At 38.3% G+C, this 22,724-nt stretch overlaps 2 protein-coding genes across 5 annotated transcripts in view; one reads left to right on the forward strand and one right to left on the reverse strand.

The window, feature by feature from the left end:
* Positions 1-22,724, forward strand: part of xpr1b (xenotropic and polytropic retrovirus receptor 1b) — a 573,636-nt gene that overhangs the window by 485,788 nt on the left and 65,124 nt on the right. The gene's annotated exons all lie outside the window — the stretch shown is intronic.
* The window catches only part of LOC103910208 (sorting nexin-16-like), a 39,124-nt gene continuing 18,157 nt past the window's right edge, over positions 1,758-22,724 (reverse strand). Inside the window, exons 1-7 of one of the 4 annotated variants that reach the window (XM_073923136.1) lie at positions 19,514-19,803; positions 19,217-19,401; positions 17,727-17,813; positions 17,460-17,605; positions 10,803-10,872; positions 6,933-7,072; positions 1,758-4,078 (exon numbers count right to left, since the gene is read on the reverse strand). In XM_073923136.1, the coding sequence (XP_073779237.1) occupies positions 3,985-4,078; positions 6,933-7,072; positions 10,803-10,872; positions 17,460-17,605; positions 17,727-17,813; positions 19,217-19,369 (690 nt within the window). In that variant the 5' untranslated portion in view covers positions 19,370-19,401; positions 19,514-19,803 and the 3' untranslated portion in view covers positions 1,758-3,984. Of the gene's footprint in view, positions 4,079-6,932; positions 7,073-10,802; positions 10,873-17,459; positions 17,606-17,690; positions 17,944-19,216; positions 19,402-19,513; positions 19,804-22,724 lie in introns of those variants that run through there. The other 3 variants (XR_012390535.1, XM_073923138.1, XM_073923140.1) reach the window with 3 other exon arrangements.

Consider the following 22,724-nt stretch of genomic DNA (forward strand, 5'->3'; position numbering starts at 1 on the left):
TGTGTTAAGCACACACTCTGACTTTATAAAAGTAATATCAACGGGTTGCAGATATAACGAGTGACCATGGCAACATCTAAAAAAAGAGATCAGCATTTCTTTCTCCAGCTAAACTGGATGTGTTCATGCAGAGTTATAGGACCCTGCTGAAAAATCCAGCTTAAACCAGCCTAGGCTGGTTGGCTGGTTTTAGCTGGTCAACCAGGCTGGTTTTAGAGGGGTTTTGGCCACTTCTAGGCTGGTTTCCAGCCATTTCCAGCCTGGTCTTAGCTGGTTAGGCTTGGAGATGACCAGCTAAAACCAGCTTGACCAGCCTAGCCAGGCTGGGAGCCCAGCCAAAACCAGCTATGTCCAGCTTAAACCAGGCTGGTCAAGCTGGTTTTAGCTGGTCATTTTCCATCCTGACCAGCTAAGACCAGGCTGGAAATGGCCAAAACCCCTCTAAAACCAGCTTGGTCGACCAGCTAAAACCAGCCAACCAGCCTAGGCTGGTTTAAGCTGGATTTTTTAGCAGGGGAAATATGACTATATATTTAAAAAAGCAACACCACTGCATCAGTGAAACAGATTGTTAGCGAAATCCTGTGTCTTTCAAATATTTTACTTGTCACCAAAATGTAAACAAGAGTCAATTCTGTTTGAGCATTTACTTGAAAGTTACAAACTTTTTAAGTTACTGTCTTGATTACTTCACTGGTGGCTGGCAAATCATACATGCAAGGCATTCTTCTTCACTGATTATTAAGCATCGTTAGTCTGCCATCTACAGGTAATCACATCAAACCCATCTGACCATCCAACAGTTTCGGTTAAACAATCAGCACAATATTCATTCTAATGCTGTGTTCATAACAGACGCGGCACACATGAATGAATCATACTATTCACGCACAAATAGCCGAGTAAACATTGTTTACTCGATTCATTCGCGCGTAAAATTTACTTAATTCACGTGTGAAATTAACTTCACTATAGATGCGGATTCGCAACATGTGCAGGGCTTCTGTTTGGCCGGTGACTCTAGCTTCATTGCTAAATGGCTAACATGGATCCTATTAAAAGAATAGCTGAATTCATGTGCTTTAGGAAGGCTGAAAAACAGCGTACATTTGTTCGGCGCCGTAATCAGTCCACTAGATCCTTACAGAGGTGCGCCCAGCTCTGTGACTTCAACAACCCCTCCAGAAAATATAACTGTATAATGGAGCCTTTTAGCAGTGTTTCAGTTTGATGACCTGTTGTCTGGTGTCAGCAAGCGGATTTCCTCTCGGGACCTCAACAATAGCTACTACGTCCCATTTTGAAATAATGTAATGTATAAGAAATAATATAGATTGTGATAAGTCTATCTTATGTGATAAGTAAATCTTGTGATAAGTGATAAAATAACTGAAAATTCATGGGCGGTTTATTAAAAAGTCATTGTACTGTGTAATATACAACACCAATCCCGACAATATATCACTGTTAAAAATGTTAATAAAAGTCACCTTTTAAGCATTTTCCATGGTTAAAATTGATGGAAGATCGATCAAGGTCCCATAATGCATTTCAAAAGGATAAATAAATGGGGGAAAACATAATAAAACATGAAAAATACAAATGAACAAAATGTCCTTTAACAGTGAGTGACGATATTTCAAAGTGATTAATTGCCATCATTTTGACCGGTAACAAATTGTACTCTTTCAGAAACATTTTAGTGAAGATCAGATGTGACTGTTGTAACTATATAATCAGGGAAACACGCCAGGAATGAATTCAAAGTCTTTAATTTACTCATTAAAAAGAGCACTACAAGAAAAGTAGAGAAACACATAAAACGAGAGCAGAGCTGAGGGACTTCAAGTACATGAGGGAACAATCAGGGAGAAACAGAGCAGGTGTACAAACTAATCAAATCATTAGATGGAAAGAAAACAGAACACTCACTTATTTTCCACTGAAACAGAACAAAAGACAAAAAACAGGGCAGACACGTGAAAACAAACCTGGAAAGAAACGTGAGGATTTGGGAAGAAAAACAAAATATTTTTAGTGCTGAGAATTATTCATGGACCATATTGCAAATCACGCTGTAGAAAATTTATTGACAAAAAGTCAGGACAACTAATATTGTTATGTCGCTTTAACTTATTTTATTAAATTAATCAGGTTTCAACTTTTTTTTTAAAGGGTACCTATTTTACAAGATTTAATAAAGTCTCCTGAATGTATCTGTAAAGTTTTAGCTTAAAACACCCATCAGATTATGTATTATACCTTTCAGAAATTAGTATTTTTCAGCTCTGAGCATCTTAGCTGTTTGTGTTGCTTGTGCCTTTAATGCTAGTTCTCCCCGCCCACCATTATCACGTTCTCTGCCTCGGCTACGTCAGATAAACCAGCCTGATCTCATGAGGAAACGTAAATATTTTACGTTTCATTAGTTTATTGTCTAATACGTACGTATTAGACATGAAAATGTCGTGTGAAAATGTCGTGTGAAAAATGTCGTGTGAAAATGTCGTGTGAAAATGTACAACTTCAAAACGGAGTCATGGCACCTAACTCCGACCCTAACCATCATTGGGTGATGAGCAAATCATATTAAATTGTATGAATTAGATTGTACAAATTCATACAAATTAGCCACTAAATCAAAAAGTTACAAATTGCCGTGAGATTGCGTTAGATAAACAGCAAAGTGACAGACATGTAGGAAGCAGATCTTACGTAACCTTTGTGAGAAATATTACAGTAAGAACTTTCCCAATGATTATTTGATGTATTTGTTGTGGAGTTAATTCAAGCAATGATGAGTCACACTCAATGCTGTTACAAAGTTCACACAGACACATGCACACAGAGCACACGCGTTTAACTTTGCACTGGTTTTGCACGCAAATGTGACAGGATACTTGTTAACATCCACTGCTGTATGGATATCACAATGTTACAAAATATGTGCAAAATAAACCTGATTTAATGTACACAAACCGGGATTGAAACGTCTTCTTTTATAATTGCACAGACATGCGGCTGTGGTCATAAAGAGTAAAATCGCTGTCATTTATTACAGTCATGCGTGTTTTAAAAACGTTTTAAGCTTGCAAATCTCATTCTTGATCACATTTAATGATGACTGATGATCAGAGCGCTGAACAGATCTTTTAGTCCCAGTTGCTTTGTGCACGTCCTGTCTTGTGGATATGATTATATGAGCCACTATAGAAACATTTTAATCGATTTGGTGGATGGGGGAACTGCGCTCCTATCACGTTGTGGTGGGCCTCAAAATTAGAGGGATTTGGACCCTATTTTAGCATCAGGAAATAAAAAAAAAAAAAAAAGATTTATTGTCTTTCAATATGACCATGGACACACTATACCTACACACAGTTCTATCCAAACAGCTTTAAAAAGAAGATTTTCATCATAGGTGCCCTTTACAATATTTTTGATTAGTTTGACTAGATGTAAGATGACTAAAAAAGTTAATTTGATTCAACAAAAAAAAATTAAGACAGCGAGAATTTCTTTACAGTGCAGTAGAACTGGGTGAATTGATCGAATTATCATTACTAGGATTTTAAAATCTCTGCTACATTGACTACAATCCAAAAAAAGGAGGTTAGTTATATGTAAACATTTTATTGACTTACAAAGTCAACATCCAAATGTTTAAAATGAGAGTAATCCAAAACAGAAGTCAAGTTAAATACTTAAAGGAAAAAATCTAAACAAAAGTTTACAGAGTTGACGTTATGTGTTTGGCTCCTATAGTGCGAATCTGACACAGATGTTCTATAAAATCTCTATAAAACAAAACTGACAGGATCACAAATACACTCGCACCTCATTAAACCTTTTAAACCACATCTCTTGGTTGAGCCATTAAAAATGTTTGTGCTACAAATGATTTGCTGGCGCAGATCGACTTTAATCCAAGAAAAACAGCTTTTTTTCTCTTCTCCGTTTTAGGAAAGGGTCTTTTCCCCTTTCTTACTTCATTTGATGAATTTCTTGGAATGGTCCTCCGCAACGGTGTTTTTCTGGGCTGTCAGTCGCTGATCCACACCAGCACGCTCCGTGGCCCCTTATGAACCGCAATTTAGTACCGAAGAAAGAAACAAGCAATTTAGTAAGACAAAAATGTTCCTCCATCTTCCCAAGACACATCCTTTTTCTTAGTACAATTATGAGATGTTTACAGAAATAATAACTCTCAGCTACAATTCATTGCAAAGGGAGTAAATGGAAATAAATTAGATCTAATAAAAAGTCTCTGTTCAGCCCTCTAGGGTTCTGAACATGCCACTGTAAACTGTTAAACAGAAAACAATTGAACAGATATGTTAGTCTGGTATACTGTAAAAAAAACAACTAGAAATGCTACAGTTAACATTCATTCATTCATTTTCTTTTCAGCTTAGTCCCTTTATTAATCAGGCATTGACACAGCGGAATGAACCACCAACTTATCCAGCAAATGTTTTACAAAGCGGATGCCCTAGGAAACACCTATAGTCCACACAGAAACGCCAACTGACACAGCCTGGACTTGAACCAACAACCTGCATAATTTGCATACTGCATATTGTATTCCTAATCTATACTGAGCTTCAGTTTACATGTATGTAATTTATGAGCCTAATGCAAGGCTATTCAATTGGCAGCCCGCCGGCCAAACCCGGCCCCTGAGGCAGTCTGTTTCAGCTCTCCAAATAGTGTGACCAAGACATAAAAAATAAATTCAGTTAAAAACGGCTGCTATAGTTATGAAGTGACTTGCATCTGTTCACTACAGCACGAGTTGCAGAGGCTGCGCAGAGCGTGAGTCACCATAATGCTGCGTTCACACAAGACGCAACACGCGCGAGTTATTTACATGTTTAGTCAATGCAAACACGCGAATAGACATCCTGCGGCGCGATACGCGTGAGGCGTATTGAGCGTTTTGCGCATTTGACGCGCTTAATGAGCGTTTCGCGCGAATCTCTCGAGTTCAAAAATCTGAACTTCATCGGACATTCGCGCCGCGTTAACCAATCAGAAGCTTGCTCTTGTGGGGGCGTGATTGTGAAGTAGAACCTGTTGATGGTGTCCCAGGGGAAATCCTCCAGGCGACACCTACAACAAGTCATCAAACTGGGCTTGGCTCAGTCAGAAGAACCGTTGAAAGCCTCTGTGATCCAGGTTCAGTTTCTGGAGGAGTTTATGAGCTCACAGAGCTGGATGCACCTCTGAAGGCATGTAGTGGACTCAGACACGGTCCTAAATGTATCAACGCTGTATTTCAGCCTTCATAAAGTACATTAACACTGTTATTTTCTTCATAAAATCCATGTTAGCCATTTAGCAACGAAGCTACAGTCACCGGGCAGACAGAAGCCCTGCCCATCACGCGAATCCGAGTCTGTTCTGAAGTGAATTTGACACGCGAATAAAGCGGATTTCACGCCCGAATGAAGCGGGGTTTGAAGCACGAATGAAGCGAGTAAACTCAAATGTTCATGCAGCAATTTATGCACGAATAGCGTGATTTATCCCCGCGTTCCGCGTCTGGTGTGAACACAGCATTAGTGAGTGGTGCGGACAGCCAAAAACATTTAGATGTGTTTTGTAGAAAATGCCTTTTGTACAATGCACTGTAATCATTAATAGGGATGCAACGATTAGCTGATTTCACTATTAACTGTGCTTTAATCCCTCACAGTTAATTAATCGTAAAGGCTTCTCTAAGCCGCATTTCTGTTGCACGGAAAAGTTATGACAAGTTGCCAACTGTGCGCTAGTTTAAAGTTCCAAGTATGTACACCGAGGCTACTACACACGCACACTGGATTAACTATAGCAACGGCCGTTCCCATATCACGTTTTTTCCGCTTGCAAGTTTATCATTTCTAATGTAAGAATGACAATATGCGCGCACAAGTGGAGCAATGTGCTTGCCTCTTTCCAGGCACACGCAGTTGAAAACATCTCACGGTGAGAGTTGTGCGTGCCTTTCAGTGCAATGTAAACAAAAGATATGCTAGACAAATTAATATTATAATGATTTTGTACGCATGAACCCAGATGATAACAACAGTTAATCTAAATAGCTACTTCCCTAATATAAAGCTTGTTGTTCGAAATTTCATTAGACGTGATAACCGTGAAAGCATGATTATTCTACAGACTCTATCGTACAAACAAAATCTATAATGTTGCATCACTAATTGTTTTGCTGTTCAAAACATAACATATGAATGTGTCTGAGTGTAGAAAAAGCCTACTTCAGCAATGCACTGCTTTTGTTGTGTGAAATACATAATTTTGACTGTTTGTAAAAAAAAAAAAAAAAGTCAATTGGACAATGCAGTTGTTTTAAAATACAATATATTAATATTTTAATGTAAAAAAGCCAACGTGGGTGTCTTTATGAGCACAAATACAGCATATGGGCTCTTATATGTAGTTGTGTCATCACTCATATAGCAAGTCATATCTCTCCGGCCCTTCGTTTAGGATGCTTTTCATGAACCATGCTAAACTAATTGAATAGCATTGGCCTAATGTATCAGATATAATACTCAACAACCTTTTTTTTAAATCTCTAAGTTAAAGATAAACTTTTGGATATCCAAACTGTAACACTATTTTATACATCAGGCTTGACAGATGGTACTATTTTCTTTTGAACATTTCCTTATTTATACAGTGCAAAGACAACAAAATGCATTAAAAATGCAAATGGCCATGACACTTATTGTTTTGCCAAAAGTAATTAGCGTTGCCACTACAGGCTGTGGACTCAGAGCAATTAGCGCAGCACTTAATCCAATTAGATCGAATTTCCTTAAGCATATTAATCATCACGGAATCACTGGTTCCAGCCAGAAGACAAAATCTACCTGCTTATCCCTGTTTCCCAAGCAACCCACAAATAGGTCATGTTGTTACATTACTTCTTTGTTCTCTCAGAATGGCTAATTTGGAGCTCTTTGTGCAGAAGGACGTTTCTCATGGACTCATTTCTCTCTCTCTCGTCAACCATGAAATCCTTCTGAAGGCAGCGGTCTGTCCCTTCCAGTGTCTCACAGAAGGCCTTCAGAAGGACGACAGGAGAAATGGATTAGAGCAGAGCTTCTTAACCATTTTTACTACAAGCTTCCCACTGTGTAATTAATTTACAGAAATCAGGAGTGTCTATTGATTAAAATAAATAACTAAAATAATCAATTAAACTTGCATTTATTAAAATGTAAAATTAAAGAAGCACAGTGGAGATCAAAAATAGAGAACTTACAATTTTCTACATTTAAAGATAACTTAACCAGAGTAAAAGGAAAGTATTTTAAAGGGGACCTATTATGTCCTTTTTACAAGATGGAAAACAAGTCTCTGACATCACTAGAGTGTGTATTTGAAGTTCCAGCTCTAAATATCCCACAAATAATATTTTGTAACTCTTTGAAACTGCCTCTTTAAGGCTTTGCTCCTCACTGTCCTATTTTGGTAACTGTCGCTTTAAATTCAAGTGAGATTCTGCTCTTTTCAAATGAAGGCAGAGCTACAAATGCCAATGTGTCAGCATAGTGGCAGATTCAAAAACAAGACTAAAGCTGCGGTCACACTGGGCTTTTCCTTCCATAGACTCCCATTCATACACACGCGAATGCGTCAGGCCGGAAACGCAGGGTCATGCATTAAGTTTCGCAGGTTATAGTTCAAGCTTGGTAAACTCTGACCTGGGAAATCGCATCACTTGACTGCGTGAGACCAATCGAGGATCAAAGCATGACATTTCTGGACAGAAATTTAAAACATTGAGCAATCACTCGCTTTTTTTAAATGTCTAATAAGCTTGTTTAATCCCGCCCCTTTTCGCAGCCCCACATGACAGAATATCGCATGCTCAAACTCTAGTGTGACTGTAGCTTAATACCCTTTGCTAATGAGGGAGAGATTGTCACTAATGGGCGTGGCTTTCCCCTCTGATGACACATACACATGTCTGTCTCATACACATGTACAGTCTTACACAGTCCTATATTCACAGACTGTTGCCACACAACTGTGCTTAAACCCCTTATAAAAGTCATTTTTGTATAACAGGTACCCTTTAAGCAAAAAATAATTAATAAAAAAGAAAAACATTCTGTCTGTGTGAATTGGAAGTTGTTCGGACTTTTTTTTCAGTATGTTGGTGTACTTACAACTGAAACATTTTGCACATTAATCCCTCATAGCAAACGAAAGGGGCGTGATTGAACATATTGTGGCTGAAGCCAATAACCGAGAAGAACCACCACTCCGAATATGAAATCAAATGATCAGATTTTGATTGAAGATTTTGATTACCAAAACAAACTTTTTTAAAGAATAACAAATTGAGCATCCATGAGCTGAAACCATCCAACAGCAGCTCTCATGATAAAAAGTAACTGTTTTACTTACCGGCAAAAAAATGGCTAATTTGTATGAATTTCTACAATTAAATACGTAAGTTTTTTTTTAAGATGCAAAGCCCAAAACCCCACCACTAAACCCAAATGTTGATGTTAGATTTACAATTTGTAAAGTTAAATCTACAAATACTTTTGAAGTTGTTTTGACAGAATTGTGTATTGGTTTGTGTAGGTCATATCGGGCTGATATAAAGACAATAAGCCTCTTTTCTGTTACCTTCCAGACGTGGGAGTGCAGTTTCCCCGCCCACTGAATTGATTGACAGCCGCATATTAACATGTCTCCGTATAAACGTGTATAATCATATCAACAAGACAGAACGTGCACAAATCAACAGGGATTAAAAGATCTGTTTGGCTCTCTGTGATCATCAACCATCATCAAATGTGATCGAGAATGAGTTTTACAAGTTTAAAGGGCACCTATTTTAATCCCTTTAAAGATTTAATATTAAAATTATGGTTCTTCTGAGTGTGCCAGTTTAGGTTCAGTTCAAAACACAGTTCAGATTTTTTTTAAATAATGTGTTAAAAAGTGTCATTTTGGGGGCGTGTCCACAGCTCATTGTTTTAGGGGTGTGTTGCTTCCCATGAAATTAATTTCGACTTCCTGTCCAACTTAACAAGGGGGCGGAGCCAAGCGCTCCCTCGCTTTGTGTAGGGCAACAGACAGGCAGACAGAGAGAAGCAACATGAGTGAGAGGATCAGCATTCAGCAGTACATGTACGACTCGGACACAAACCAAGCAGAGACTACTGTTGAGAAATCCATATTCCTAATGTGCCAGAATATGTCAGAATGGTAGTTACAAAACCATTTCTGTCTTTGTATAGTTTTAGAGCCGCCTGTAACGATGCATGTGTCATCCCTATAGGGATGCAATGATTAAACCGTTTCACTAATAACAGCTCTTTAATTCCTCATGGTTTATTAATCATACAGGCTTCTCGACACCGTGTTTCTGCACGGATCAAAACTGTGGCAACTAAACAAAGTTATGCCAATTGTGTGCTAGTTTAAAGTTCTGAGCTTGTACACCGAGACTAATAACCACGCACACTGGATTAACTTTGACTGAGGCGATAACTAAAGCAAGTGCGTTATTTCCAATGGAGAGACGTGCATGCGATGCAACACACACACTTTCCAGCCACATCTAGTTGAAATGACAGTGAGCTTCTGTAACTGTGGGAAATGCAAACGGCTGAAGTTTAAGGAAGACGCAATGTAAAGCACACAGGTTTGCAAACCCACCTAAAGCTATAAACAATGGCGCCAATGAGAACGATCATGTGGTGACTGTTAATCTGCCAGCTGAGATCAATCTAATGTTTTCAAAGAGAGTGCTGAAAGACTCAGGATCAGCTGTTTTTAATGGCCAAATGGTTTTAAATGACAACTCGAAACATTGCATTCACTGCGTATTCAGCTCAAAAGGCCGCTAAATGTAAAATTTTCGTTATTTATTCGCAGGAAGACGATGACGGCTCTTGTGTTAAGCCCAATGAGCCCTACATTCAAAAATAGAGCAAGAGTGTTTTTTTGGTGACATCGCTTCGACTTGCATGCTGAAAAATGGCGAATGTGAAACAACAAACTGAGGATGTGGATGTGGATGCTCCAGTTGGTCCACTGTTTTCATATTGTTAGATTGGAAAAAAAAGAGTATTGGGTGTGTTTATATCACCTCAATATGACGGTATATACATTGTACTTACACACATCTGTCCAAACAGCTTGAAAAGTCAATTACAGCAATTTTACCATCTTTACTTCATCCCCACAGCCGCTAAAAGAAGATGCTTCAATTCCGGTTTGTGGACATTAAATAGCTTTTTTTGTACATTAACAGGACCGATATAAATCCGACAAATACATCAAATAATCATTGGGAAAGTTCTTTCTCATAAACGTTACATGAGATCTGCTTCTTGTCTGTCATTGTGCTGTTTATCTGACACAGCCCAATCAGAGATTGAGGCACACTCTGACAGGCACGTGGGAATGGTGGGCAGGGAGAGCTAACATTAAAGGCACAGGCAACAGAAACAGCTACATTGTGTTCAGAGCAGAAAATCCAATATTCAGAAAGGTATAATTAATAATCTGATACTGATCTCCGTTTGTTGAATTTAAGTTACATTCCAAGTACATACCAACTAATTGTCAATAGATTATAAGTAGACTGTTAGGTTAGGGTTAGTGTAAGTTGATATGTACTTTTAAAGTTTCTAATAGTCAGTTAAATGTCTGTTGAAAGAGCAGTATCAACATATTAAACAGACAGTCTAATAATGCTCAAATGGACCATCAAAATAAAGTGTTACCAAATGGTTTTAAATGCAAAATAATTAAATTAAGCTTACCTGTCTTTCTCTAAGAGCATCTAAAGCAGTTGGTGGATCATCCAGACATAAGAATTCTCTGACTGCCATGCTTCAGTAGAGAAAAAGCAATAATGTTAGTGTTACTATGTTGGTTTTAAACTACAAAAATCTATCTATCTATCTATCTATCTATCTATCTATCTATCTATCTATCTATCTATCTATCTATCTATCTATCTATCTATCTATCTATCTATCTATCCATCTGTCCATCTATCTATCTATCTACAGTGTAGACAGCATTTTTAGCCCACCTCACCCACACCCCTCCTGGATATGTTAGCCGTTCATTCTGCAGTGGCCGAAGGAAAATGACTAAATGAATATTTTCAAGTAATGTTTAAAAAATCAAATTTTCAGGTCAAATGTGTTTCCTATTTGTATTAAATTTATCTTCTATTTCTCTTTTGCAAAAGGCCCTATTTTTTTAATAGGCTGGAATAAAAAAAATGGTTAGAAAAATATTAACCCCTCCTTTTTTTGGATTGATTGCAAAACAATATACTGTCAAGCGTTTAAACTGCATGTAAGAAAACTAGTCAAATATTACGTACTGTCATCGTGGCAAAGACAAAAGAAAGTAGTTTTTAGATTTTATGTACTAAAATTATTATGTTTAAAATGTGTTGAAAAAAATCTTCTCTGTAAAACAGCACTTGGGAAATATTCGAAAAGGAATACAAATTTCACAGAAGAGCTAATTATTTTGTCTTCAGTTGTATCTAAATAATATAATAAGGAATATAAATCTCTGACAAATACAGAGGAGCCAAACCATTAAAAGCCCTGTATGCAAGCATGAGAATCCTAAAATCAACATGAAACCTGGCAGGACGCCAGTCCAAAGACCACAAAGTAAGAGTGACGAGATCTTGGAGCTAGTCAGAGATCTAGGTGTTTTACACATTCACAATTTATTAAGTGTAGACTTGGAGACTCTCACAAACATTGCAATAATCTACACATGAAAACAACACAGACCCATGCACAATTAAGTTTTAATGAGCCAGATATTCAACGACGAGTGCCAATGAACGTAACTTCAGTCTTGTTACTGTTCTGTGTTTTTAATCTCAGAAAACAAAGAGTAAAACAATGACTGCCTCACTGACATCCATTTTAGAATGAATGAACCATCTGATCCTAAAGCTGACCAACAGAAAAAAATAAATACATTCTGAAAACGTAGTCCCATGGACGTTTCTGGAGACCACGAATTATGTTGCCAGAGGTACGTATGGCTGTATGGCATTTCATTTTTTAACCCTTCATGACACCACCAACTTTCGGTTCAGGTCTACCTCAGAATTTTTTCAAAAGATGCATCATAATGGGCATGGAGCTCCACGAGCAAATGGCAGGACTGGGCGTGGCCAGCAGGGGAGAAGGAGGGGAGCAAACTCTGTTGTCAGTTAGCTCACAAAATGAGACACAAACCGTGAGGAGACGCACGAGTTTATAGTTTAAATGCATAGAAATAAACTGTAATTTCAGGCCCTGCTACATTTGTTATTTGTTATTTCATATACAGATAACCAAAATTTATATCATTGTAAGGATAATCGTGTTCGTATAAACACAATGAGGACTTTTCCCTCAATCCCCAGGTCAGTATCATAGGTCTGAATGCAGACTTAGTGCAGCAGGTCTCTTACCCTCTCTAATTAAACCATTAGCCCTGCTGGTAATTTGGAGGATTTAGGCAAACACAGCAGCACGGCGATGTGTCGAAATGTGAACGAACTCCCGATAAAAGACAACGTCCGTCATTCTCCAATTCTCTAACTGCTCTCCCGACAAAAATGCTTGCTGCACACACACAGCTTTGCTGTATCGGCCCTGACAGCATCGCGGGGGAAAACATCCAACAAACACCGTGGATCATGGAAACTTTTAGGGGTTTTACGCTCAGAATCGCTCACGTTAGGATTTACTAACGATGAAATGAATGTGAGAATGTGCGCAGCTCCACGCCAACTTCATAACTGGCGTACGCACATTTTTTGTGCGCGTCTGTTTTATTTCCATTGGCGACTCTTAGAGGCAGTTGTGTTAAATTGCTCTCTACAAAGAGTCTTTGAGCCGTGCAATGGCAGCTGTATGAGACTGGTTCATCTAGCAGGTATATAAGTTGATGTTCAGATTTAACTGTGTTAACCGCATCAGCTAAACTCTCCCTATTCTATTTTTTCTTTTGTTATTAATTCCGGAGGACAAACTTGCAAATAACACCGTTTTTCTCCGGTCTACCTCCGAAAGGGGCACCTCCAATTCACATTCTGTTCAAAGTTCCTCTTCTTGCTTGCTTTTGCCATTGTTTTTTCGTTGGGTTTTGCCAAAGTATAGTCATTAGCATATTCATACGGGGGAGGAGGCAGGGAGGGGTTTTGCGCTCGTGCATGTTGCGCTCAGTTTCACGTTCATTCGAATGTACAAAGAATATGTGTAGGATTCGGCGTGCGCAGTGTTTCATACATCTGAATTTTTTTCTGCGTACGTACATTTACAGCTTTGTGCGTACGCAATGTTTTAGTATGATTTCCACGCAAGTCTTCGTACATGAGGCCCCTGGCCTTCACAGTCACCGGAGCTGAACCCAATCGAGATGGTTTGGGGTGAGCTGGATCGCAGAGTGAAGGCAAAAGGGCCAACAAATGCTAAGCATCTCTTGGAATTCCTTTAAGACTGTTGGAAGACCATTTCATGTAACTAATTCTTGAAGCTCATCAAGAGAATGCCAATAGTGTGCAAAGCAGTAATCAAAGCAAAAGGCAGCTACTTTGAAAAACCTAGAATATGACATATTATCAGATGTTTCACACATTTTTTGTTAGATATATAATTCCACATGTGTTAATTTACAGTTTTGATGCCGCCAGTGCGAATCCACAATTTTCATAGTCATAAAAATAAAGAAAACTCTTTAAATGAGAATGTGTGTCCAAACTTTTGGTCTGTTTCTATTTATATATAAGGATAATCTGAGCTTGATGGTTAGGCACGCTTGCTCCTGTTGTCAATCTGGCAACCAGAATATGCATAGAGTTGTTGGAGAAGCTGGGTTAAAATGTGATTTGAATTAGGAGCGCAACACCTAGTTCAAGCACAGGGTATCTTACATACTGCACCTTTAAACCTTTGAATCATAATATGAAGCTGTCACATGATTGCAAACTAAAAAAGAAGCTTCGAATATCACTGATCATGTGGTTATGGCAAAACAAATCAAGCTTTGGTACACTACTTCAGTGTGAGATGTTTTGTTTTGTTAAAAGGTTTTTAAAAACTTGGAAAACCTTGCTTGTAGTCTTTATTTTGCCCCAAAAAGCTGCATGTGGATCTCCTACTAAAATGTTACCTGCTTTTAAGTGAAGTTTCACAAACTAATTTCGAGAGGAGCACGTGATATGATTGATCGCAGCTGGCCACCCATCTACATATACATAAGTTAGCCAATCAGATTAATCCAAACACACAAAAGTAGCCTAGTTAGAACTACTCCCTTATCTTCGTTTTCCGAAGAAACCCTCCATCTCCCTGCTGAAAAAAACAGCCTAAACCAGCCTAGGCTGGTTGGCTGGTCGAACAGGCTGGTTTTAGAGGGGTTTTGGCCATTTCCAGGCTGGTTTCCAGCTATTTCCAGCCTGGTCTTAGCTGGTCAGGCTGGGAAATGACCAGCTAAAACCAGCTTGACCAGCCTAACCAGGCTGGGAGCCAAGCTAAAACCAGCTGTGTCCATCCTTAACCAGGCTGGTCAAGCTGGTTTTAGTTGGTTTTTGTCACGTTAGCGTGATCAAAACAGAAACAAAAAACGGGAGTAGAATCCAAGTGCAGTTTAATATATTATTGTGCAGAGAAGGTGACAAAAATATAAAAATCCAAAGTGCAAAGTAACAAACAAAACAAACAAACCAGGAACTCAAACAGATAAAACTCGAACTAGATCTTAACAAGAATAACAGGATACAGACTGGAATCAGGAACAAACATACAGATATAGACGAACGACAAACTCACAAACAGTGGTGGAATGGTTGAATATGAAGTCCAGGTAATCAACGGAGAAACAGAGACAGCTGTGTTTGCAATCAGTGTAGATGACAGACCGGATGTGTGCACGAAAGAATGTATGGAAATGTAGTTGTAAGCCACTGTAATTTGCTGGGAGTAGCTGGCGAACTACAGTGGCATCTTGTGGACAAAACACAGTCATGATAGTTTTAGCTGGTCATTTTCCAGCCTGACCAGCTAAGACCAGGCTGGAAATGGTTGGAAACCAGCCTGGAAATAGTCAAAACCCCTCTAAAACCAGCCTGGTCGACCAGCTAAAACCAGCCAACCAGCTTAGGCTGGTTTAAATTGGATTTTTCAGCAGAGCCACCACTCCTCCTTTCTTCGTTTACCCCAGGGGAGCTCTCGAGAACCACCTGATCTCGTACTCCTCTCACTTGCTCTATGAACCTGGCGGGAGCCCTGGGCTCAACTATCTCCGAGCTCAGGGTTCTCTCCCGGGACAGCATGCCAAACCTGCTAACAGTTGTCAAACAATATCTAAGTGTGAACTCTTGAAACCAATACATTTATGAATGTACATTTGAGTATGAAAAACTATGGGTAATTGTTTTAATTTTGAGCAATGGCTTGAGAAAAAAAAGAGCAACGACCTGGATAAAAAAAGAAAAGTCAGGAAGATGTCATCTTTTGATATATGAACTCTGGGGAAAATATGTGAAATTAATTGCCTGTGACTTTAATGGAGCAGAAGAAACAAAACACGATTTCACAAATTCTGTTGTCAAGATGATATAAGATAGAAAAAACACACACAAGGAAGAACCAATAAAGTAAGTTCAATGAGGCAGATCAATAGATTTACTTATTAGAGAAGCCAGAAGAGAAAATCTGTATAAGAGCTACACATTTTTGTATGTATTTAAGGCTTGGTGGTCAGAAGGCCTAAATGAATAGAGGAAAAACTAGATACTGTATTGAAGACCCAACAGCCATTATAAGGTTTAACCTCTGTTAAACAGTTAAGAAATTTGGATTTATCAAATCATTCAAGTAAACTTTTAAGTTATTGAATGCAAAAGTCCTACAAAGTTATTTCAAAGACTACAGAATACACAAGACGTCACTTTTTTACATAGAAAACTTATAGTTTTCTACAACTAGAGTATATTTTACTACAACACATCACAGTTACTGTAGTAAAAATTAAAGTATACCACAGTATTTTTTATAGTTTAGCAGTTTACTATGGTTAATACAGTAAGCTATAGCATACATTACAAAAGGTTGTTTATTCTACAGATTTTTTTATGTGTGAATGATAAGAGGATGAGCAATTATTAATGTAGAATTGCAGGTTTAAAATTAATTTATTAATTTTCCTTCGGGTTGGTTTCTGATTTATCAGAAGTCGCCACAGAGGAATGAACTGCCAACTATTCCAACATATGTTTTTACGCAGCAGATGGCCTTCCAGACGCAACCAAGTACTGGGAAACACCCATACACACTCGCACTCATACATGCTGCCAATTCTGTTTACCTAATTCACCTATATATATGTTTTTGAACTGTGCATTGTAAAAAAAAATCTGCAATTTTACAGTTTATTTCTGGTAGAGCTGTAATTGGGCCATAAAAGTTAGACCCAATAGGGCCCAAGCCCAAAATTTTTCAAATGTGCACATACACACAGCTCTTTTGCCTTTTTTTTAAGAATGAGTCGTTTATATGTGTTTTAACATTATTTATTCACAACAAACCTATAGACTACTTGGAAATTAGAACAAAGAAATAAAATAAGTCCTCTGTTTTCAGCTTAGTCCCTTTATTAATCCAGGGTCGCCACAGCGAAATGAACCGCCAATTTATCCAGCACGTTTTTACGCAGCGGATGCCCTTCCTGCTGCAACCCATCTCTGGGAAACATCCACGCACACTCATTCATACTCATACACTATGGACAATTTAGCTTACACAATTCACCTGTACCGAATGTCTTTGGAATGTGTGAGAAACCGGAGCACCTGGAGGAAACCCACGCAAATGCAGGGAGAACATGCAAACTCCACACAGAAACGGCAACTGACCCAGCCGAGGCTCGTATCAGCGACCTTTTTGCTGTGAGGTGACAGCCCCACCTACTGTGCCACTGTGTCGCCACTTTTAATCAATAGTTTAAAATTTATAGTGGCCACAATAATATAAACAAATGACCCAATACACTAGTTTTCTACAACTATAGAATATATTAAACTACAACACACCATGCTTACTTTAGTCGAAACAAATATGTATACTACAGTATATTTACAGTTTAGTGCTTCACTAGTTAATACCACAGTATGCACCCTCTGGCGGATTCGCGAAAACAAAAACTTCAAAAAACGTAGCTCCTGCGACGTATTTGGCGCTCTCCAGAAATGTATATAGGAGTACATTTTCAGAATGAACCTGGGATGATTTTCTTTCATGTGGGAATGATACAAGAATGGGTAATGGTTGATTGATTGATTGATTGATTGATTGATTGATTGATTGATTGATTGATTGATTGATTGACTGACTGACTGACTGACTGACTGACTGACTGACTGACTGTTTGAGCTGTAATGTTGTAAGTACCTATTTCTCACATCTTTCTCAGCAACCAGCGTCTGCAGAAAATCGTGTAAACCCAATTGTCGTTCTTCTAGAAATTCTGCACTGAAGTTGTTGAACCAGCGCTTGGGTGGAAGGACAAATCCAAATGCAGGAAACATCTCCTTTAGCTGCAGACACAACACCCACACAACCTAAAGACTCACTCACAGATACAGGAAGGAAATAAAGAAAAAATCTCCAAGTCTTGATTACCGCACTGTCAGCTGACATGAGTCATCTGTGCCTGACCTTGTCATGAAGCCGAGAGAAGTCCGTGTATCGTCTAAAAATATGCCAGCTCTCATCTGGTGCACGGCTCACTAGGATCTCGTAGACCTAAAGAGTGCAGAAAGAGAACATTGTGTCCTCTAGTTTGCCAAAAATGTCTTTGAATCATCACAGAGGGTGATTGCATTTCAGACTGTTTCCATATAAACGATTGTGACTCTTTGACCACCTTGTGACTCTGAAACCCAAACAAAAAAATTTTGTTTTTATTAATCCAAAATCAGAATTTTGCTGATCTTTAAACATGAGAATATGTAAAGAAATGCACTCAAAAATATATAGGTCTAACAAAAAAGTTATATATGTATTCTGATTGCATATCAAATTTCATATCAACCAAAAATTGCCAGTAAATTATTTTGAATTTTACAGGAAATTGTGATTATTAATTTGCAATGCGCTTGTAAATTTAGTGTTTTTGGCAATCAAAATTGCTAGTAAGTTACTGTAAATTTTACAGTACATTTTTTACCGCATAGACTTTCATTGGAGAAATAATGATCGCTTAAGTTTCATCAAATATATCTTAATTTGAGTTCCAAAATGATGAGTTTGGGCTATAACCGGAATATAAATTATGTAATGAACTACATATTAAATTTAGTACTATTTTCACACAGTCGTCTTAGCCTACGCTCGCAGAAATAAAGGTACGCGAGCTGTCACTAGGGTGATGCCTTTTCAAAAGGTACAAATTTGTACCTAAAAGGTCCACATTAATACCTCAAGGGTACAAATTGGTACCTAAAAGGTACAAAAGTGTTCCACTTAGATTTTTTAGGTACTAATATATACTTTTGATGTACCAATATGGACCATTTAAGTACAAATGTGTACCTTTTAAAAAGGTACCACCCCAGTGACAGCTCACGTACCTTTATTTCTGACAGTGTATATAGAAATTTAGGTAATGCTTTAGTCTACATTTATAACCTGCCTATTATTAATGCATTAACTGTTTATTATATAACATTTATAAAGTGTGATATTTTTACATTTCTAATCCTACCCAATTCCTAAACCCAACCACTACCTAGCTAACTATTAATAAGCAACTAATTGTTGGGGTTTATTGATCTAAGAGTGTTAGTTAATGATTTATTAATGGTGTGACAGAAATCAAATACATGAAAATATATGCAAATGACATACAGGTTTATATTTGGATTTCACATATCTGCATGTGTATATATATATACACGCAATATCAAAATATTGCTAAAAACTAGGGTTTGTAACTGAAAAAAGCCCATTATTCAGAATTTGACCTTTTGTTTATTAACAGAAGAAACAAAAAGTGGTTTTGAAAGTACACAAATGTAAGAAAATGCATTTAGAACTTCTATTTTGTTTCAAAATATCTATTTGAAGGTGTAACACAATCAAAAAAAAAAACTGACATACATTGTCCACTACAAAGTAAAAGAGATAATTCATGGGTAAATTCTTACTGTGAACTTTGTCTTTTCCTCCGTGACTTTATAACCAATCAGGCTGACCTTGAGTGCTTTCTCTTCATTGCTCCTACTGTAAAGTCCATTGCTGTAATACTGCACCCCGTTCCCTCTCCTCACAACATCTGGACTGCAGTTCTGGTAAAACATCTTCTTCTGGATCTGTTGTTCTTAGAAAAGAGCTGGAATATGTGGTAGAGGATTATAAACAATCAAACATAAAATACACGTACTAGATCCATAAATAAAACACAATTAAATATTAAATGTAGTAGTTTACTATCTTTCTCTTACAAAAGGAAGTAGCTTAAGAATCTCCTTGGGTATCCTCACTTTTAATAGATGTGAATCAGTATGTTTGTCATAAATGAGACACAGCCAAACCACACCTTCTTCCTGCATGTTCAAATGTATTCCTATACATGCAATGGTGTAAAGTAGCTAATTACAAATACTCAAGTTACTGTAATTAAGTAGTTTTTCTCAGGTATTGTAATTTAATTAATTAAAAATGTGTACTTGTCACACAACCAGCGATCGCTTCCCAGAGGATCGCTGGTTTTCACACGAACTCTCTAAACTACATTTCCGCTTTCCCCAGGACTACACATTCATACATGCACTGCTCCCAGACACACACGCCTGCTCAGTCATCTATCCTGATTGCATCACCAGCTGGACCTTGTTCACAGACTGATTCCACTCCATTCATAAGCCACTCATTCACGCTTCCAGTTTGCCGAGTCTTGTTTTCCCAGAGTAACATTACAACGCGTTTCCCTGTCTTGTTTCTCCGTGTCTCGATCCTAGCCTTGTACCTTTGTTATCCTGTTTAGCCGCCTGCCTTTCGACCTTTTGCCTGTTTAACGTTTACGATTCTGGACTGCCTTCATATACCCGTTTGCACCTGATTTGACCATTGCTTGCCTGACATTGAATAAACTGCATATTGGATCTTACCTCCTGTTGTCTCCTGTCACTCCACCCCAGTTGTGCTAACAGTACTTTTACTTTTCCTTGAGTACATTTTTGTGCAGTATTGATACTTTTACTCCATTACTTTTTCCTTCAACCTGCAGTCACTACTGTATTTTTATTTATTTATTTATTTATTTTTATGCGGATTAAAAAAAATCAGTCTGTGATTCCGGTCCAATCAAATTACACATAGAAGGTAAATCAAAGTAAACTACCTCAAGACATGGGCATTTTATAACTTCAGCAAATTGTTTTAAAGCATTAACAGTGTACAAGAAGATGTCCAAAATCTTTACACGCACTGACTTAGAGACTGAAGATGACAGATGTTTACTGTATCATGACCGAAATGGCCTTAAACACCCAGAAGGCACAAGACATCAACATGACGTCAGATTGATGTTGTGCCCTAACGTCGTAGGGATGTTGCAATTTGTTTGGAAATTAAAATCATGTTGACGTCAGAACTCAACTTCAGGCCAACGTCAATGTCCAACGTCCAACCTAAAACCAACCAAATAATAACCTCTAATGATGTTACAGTTTGGCGTTGTGTGGATGTTACTACTAGGACGTCTATCAGACGATGGATTTTGGTTGCCATACCTGATAAATAAATGTCAGTATTTGACGTCAATATGACACTGGAAGATATTGGCTCGACGTTGGGTTTTGGTCACTTTCCAACACAACCTAAAATCAACCAAATAACAAAATCATTTGGCGTCATTATTGCACATCAAAATAACGTTGTCCTTAGACGCTGGCTAGCAGGCCCGTGCAGAGACTGTCAAAAGGGTATGTGCAGGATAAATTTTTTGAAGAGCAGTCGGGGGGGGGGGGGGGGGGGGGGGGTGGGGGGTTGGTTGTTGTTGTCGCGCGCATACTGAAGAGCGGTGTTGTCGCGCACGTTCTCATCAGCTGTGTTGTCGCGCGTACTTTATAGCGGGGGTTGAGCGCGCGTAATCAAGAGCGGTGTTGTCGCGCACCTACTAAAGGGCGGGAGGGAGGGTGTGCAGGGGCACTTTTGATAATTTTGGAAGGGCACTTTCTATCCAACACTAAAAAGGGCATGTGCACTGCACAGGTTGAGCCCTATGTGTGCACGTGCCTGCTGGCTAGACATTGAATTTTGGTCACCTGACATCACAACCTAAATCTAACCTAATATTAACGTCTTAGGACATTGTGTGCCTGCTGGGCAATAACAAGATGCACTACAGAATGTTACGCTTAGGCACTCACTACTCTTGAGTACTTTTGAAAGGGCTACTTTTTACTCATACTTTGAGTAATATTTCCAAGTACAAGTATTCTACTTACACTACATTTTTAGGCAAGTAATAGTACCTTTACTTGCGTATGATTATTCAGTACTCTTTCCACCACTGTATATATGTACAGTGTGTTAAACTGGACATTATTCCCCCCCATTTTGCATATGTGTTGTCAGGAGATGTTTTCTTTTTTAACTATAAATAGAAATGTCTGTATAAAAAAGTTAATTTCTAATGTATTTATTTTAACCTAAACGCACAGTCTACTCCCCTAGCAAAAATAATAAACTGTAAAAAAAGAGTCACACTTTACAGTAACAGCGCATGAATAATGATGTATGAATATGTAAAGTAAATGTTATTTAATTGCGAATCACAATTGTGTTTAACTACAACACGAATCACATGAGTTCATGAGTGAATAAAGCCTACCTTACTTGTAGTAGGGGAGCGCGGAGCACAAACACGGTAAAATGTAACATGGTGTTTTAAGGTATTTGCTCAGGGTTGATCTTGGCATGCTTCCGAGGTTTTCACCACAGTGTTGGTAGACGTCTTCCTGCCAGAAAGCGGGTAAGACAAAAACAGAAGCTAAAAAATAAAATAAACTAGATAACAGTGTCAGAATGTGGCAAAATCTGAAAACGTGGTAAAAATCAGGCAAAGGCTTTTCTTCTGGATTGCATTTTAAAACTGTCCGTTGTGTTTAGGGAAGTGGGTGGGCGGGTAAATTGGTGCTTTTGAAAACACTACTGGTTGGGTTTAGGGAAAAAGGATGGTGTGTCAGTCGATCGGTCAGTCAGACAGATGAAAGAGGCCTTTGGTGGATTTACAGCAGGTACCAATGGCACATGCGAGAGAAATATGGGATCACAAAATGCGTACACATCGGCCAGCAAAATAACGTTTCTCCTGGGACGTATTTGCCGCTCTCCAGAAATGTATATAGTGGTACGTTTTCAAAATAAGCCTGGGTTGCATTACTCACGGATGATGTCTCTCATGTGACTCATGTTGTAGTTAAAATTAGTTCTTGAAGCTCATGCCTTAACTCATTATTAGTATTGATGGGTCGTTCATGAACGATTCGTTCATTTTGAACGAATCTTTAATATGACTCGGGAACTACGAGTCCTTTTAGGGAGTGATTTGTTTATCCGCGCGTGCGCACATTTGTGCAGGTGGTATCGTTCATTTCAAGTCTTTTGAGTCATTGCGGAAAGGCAGAAGCCAATCATATGCGTTAAGAG

This window comes from Danio rerio, chromosome 2 (assembly GCF_049306965.1).
Source record: "Danio rerio strain Tuebingen ecotype United States chromosome 2, GRCz12tu, whole genome shotgun sequence".
In the NCBI taxonomy this organism is placed as follows: Eukaryota; Metazoa; Chordata; class Actinopteri; order Cypriniformes; family Danionidae; genus Danio; species Danio rerio.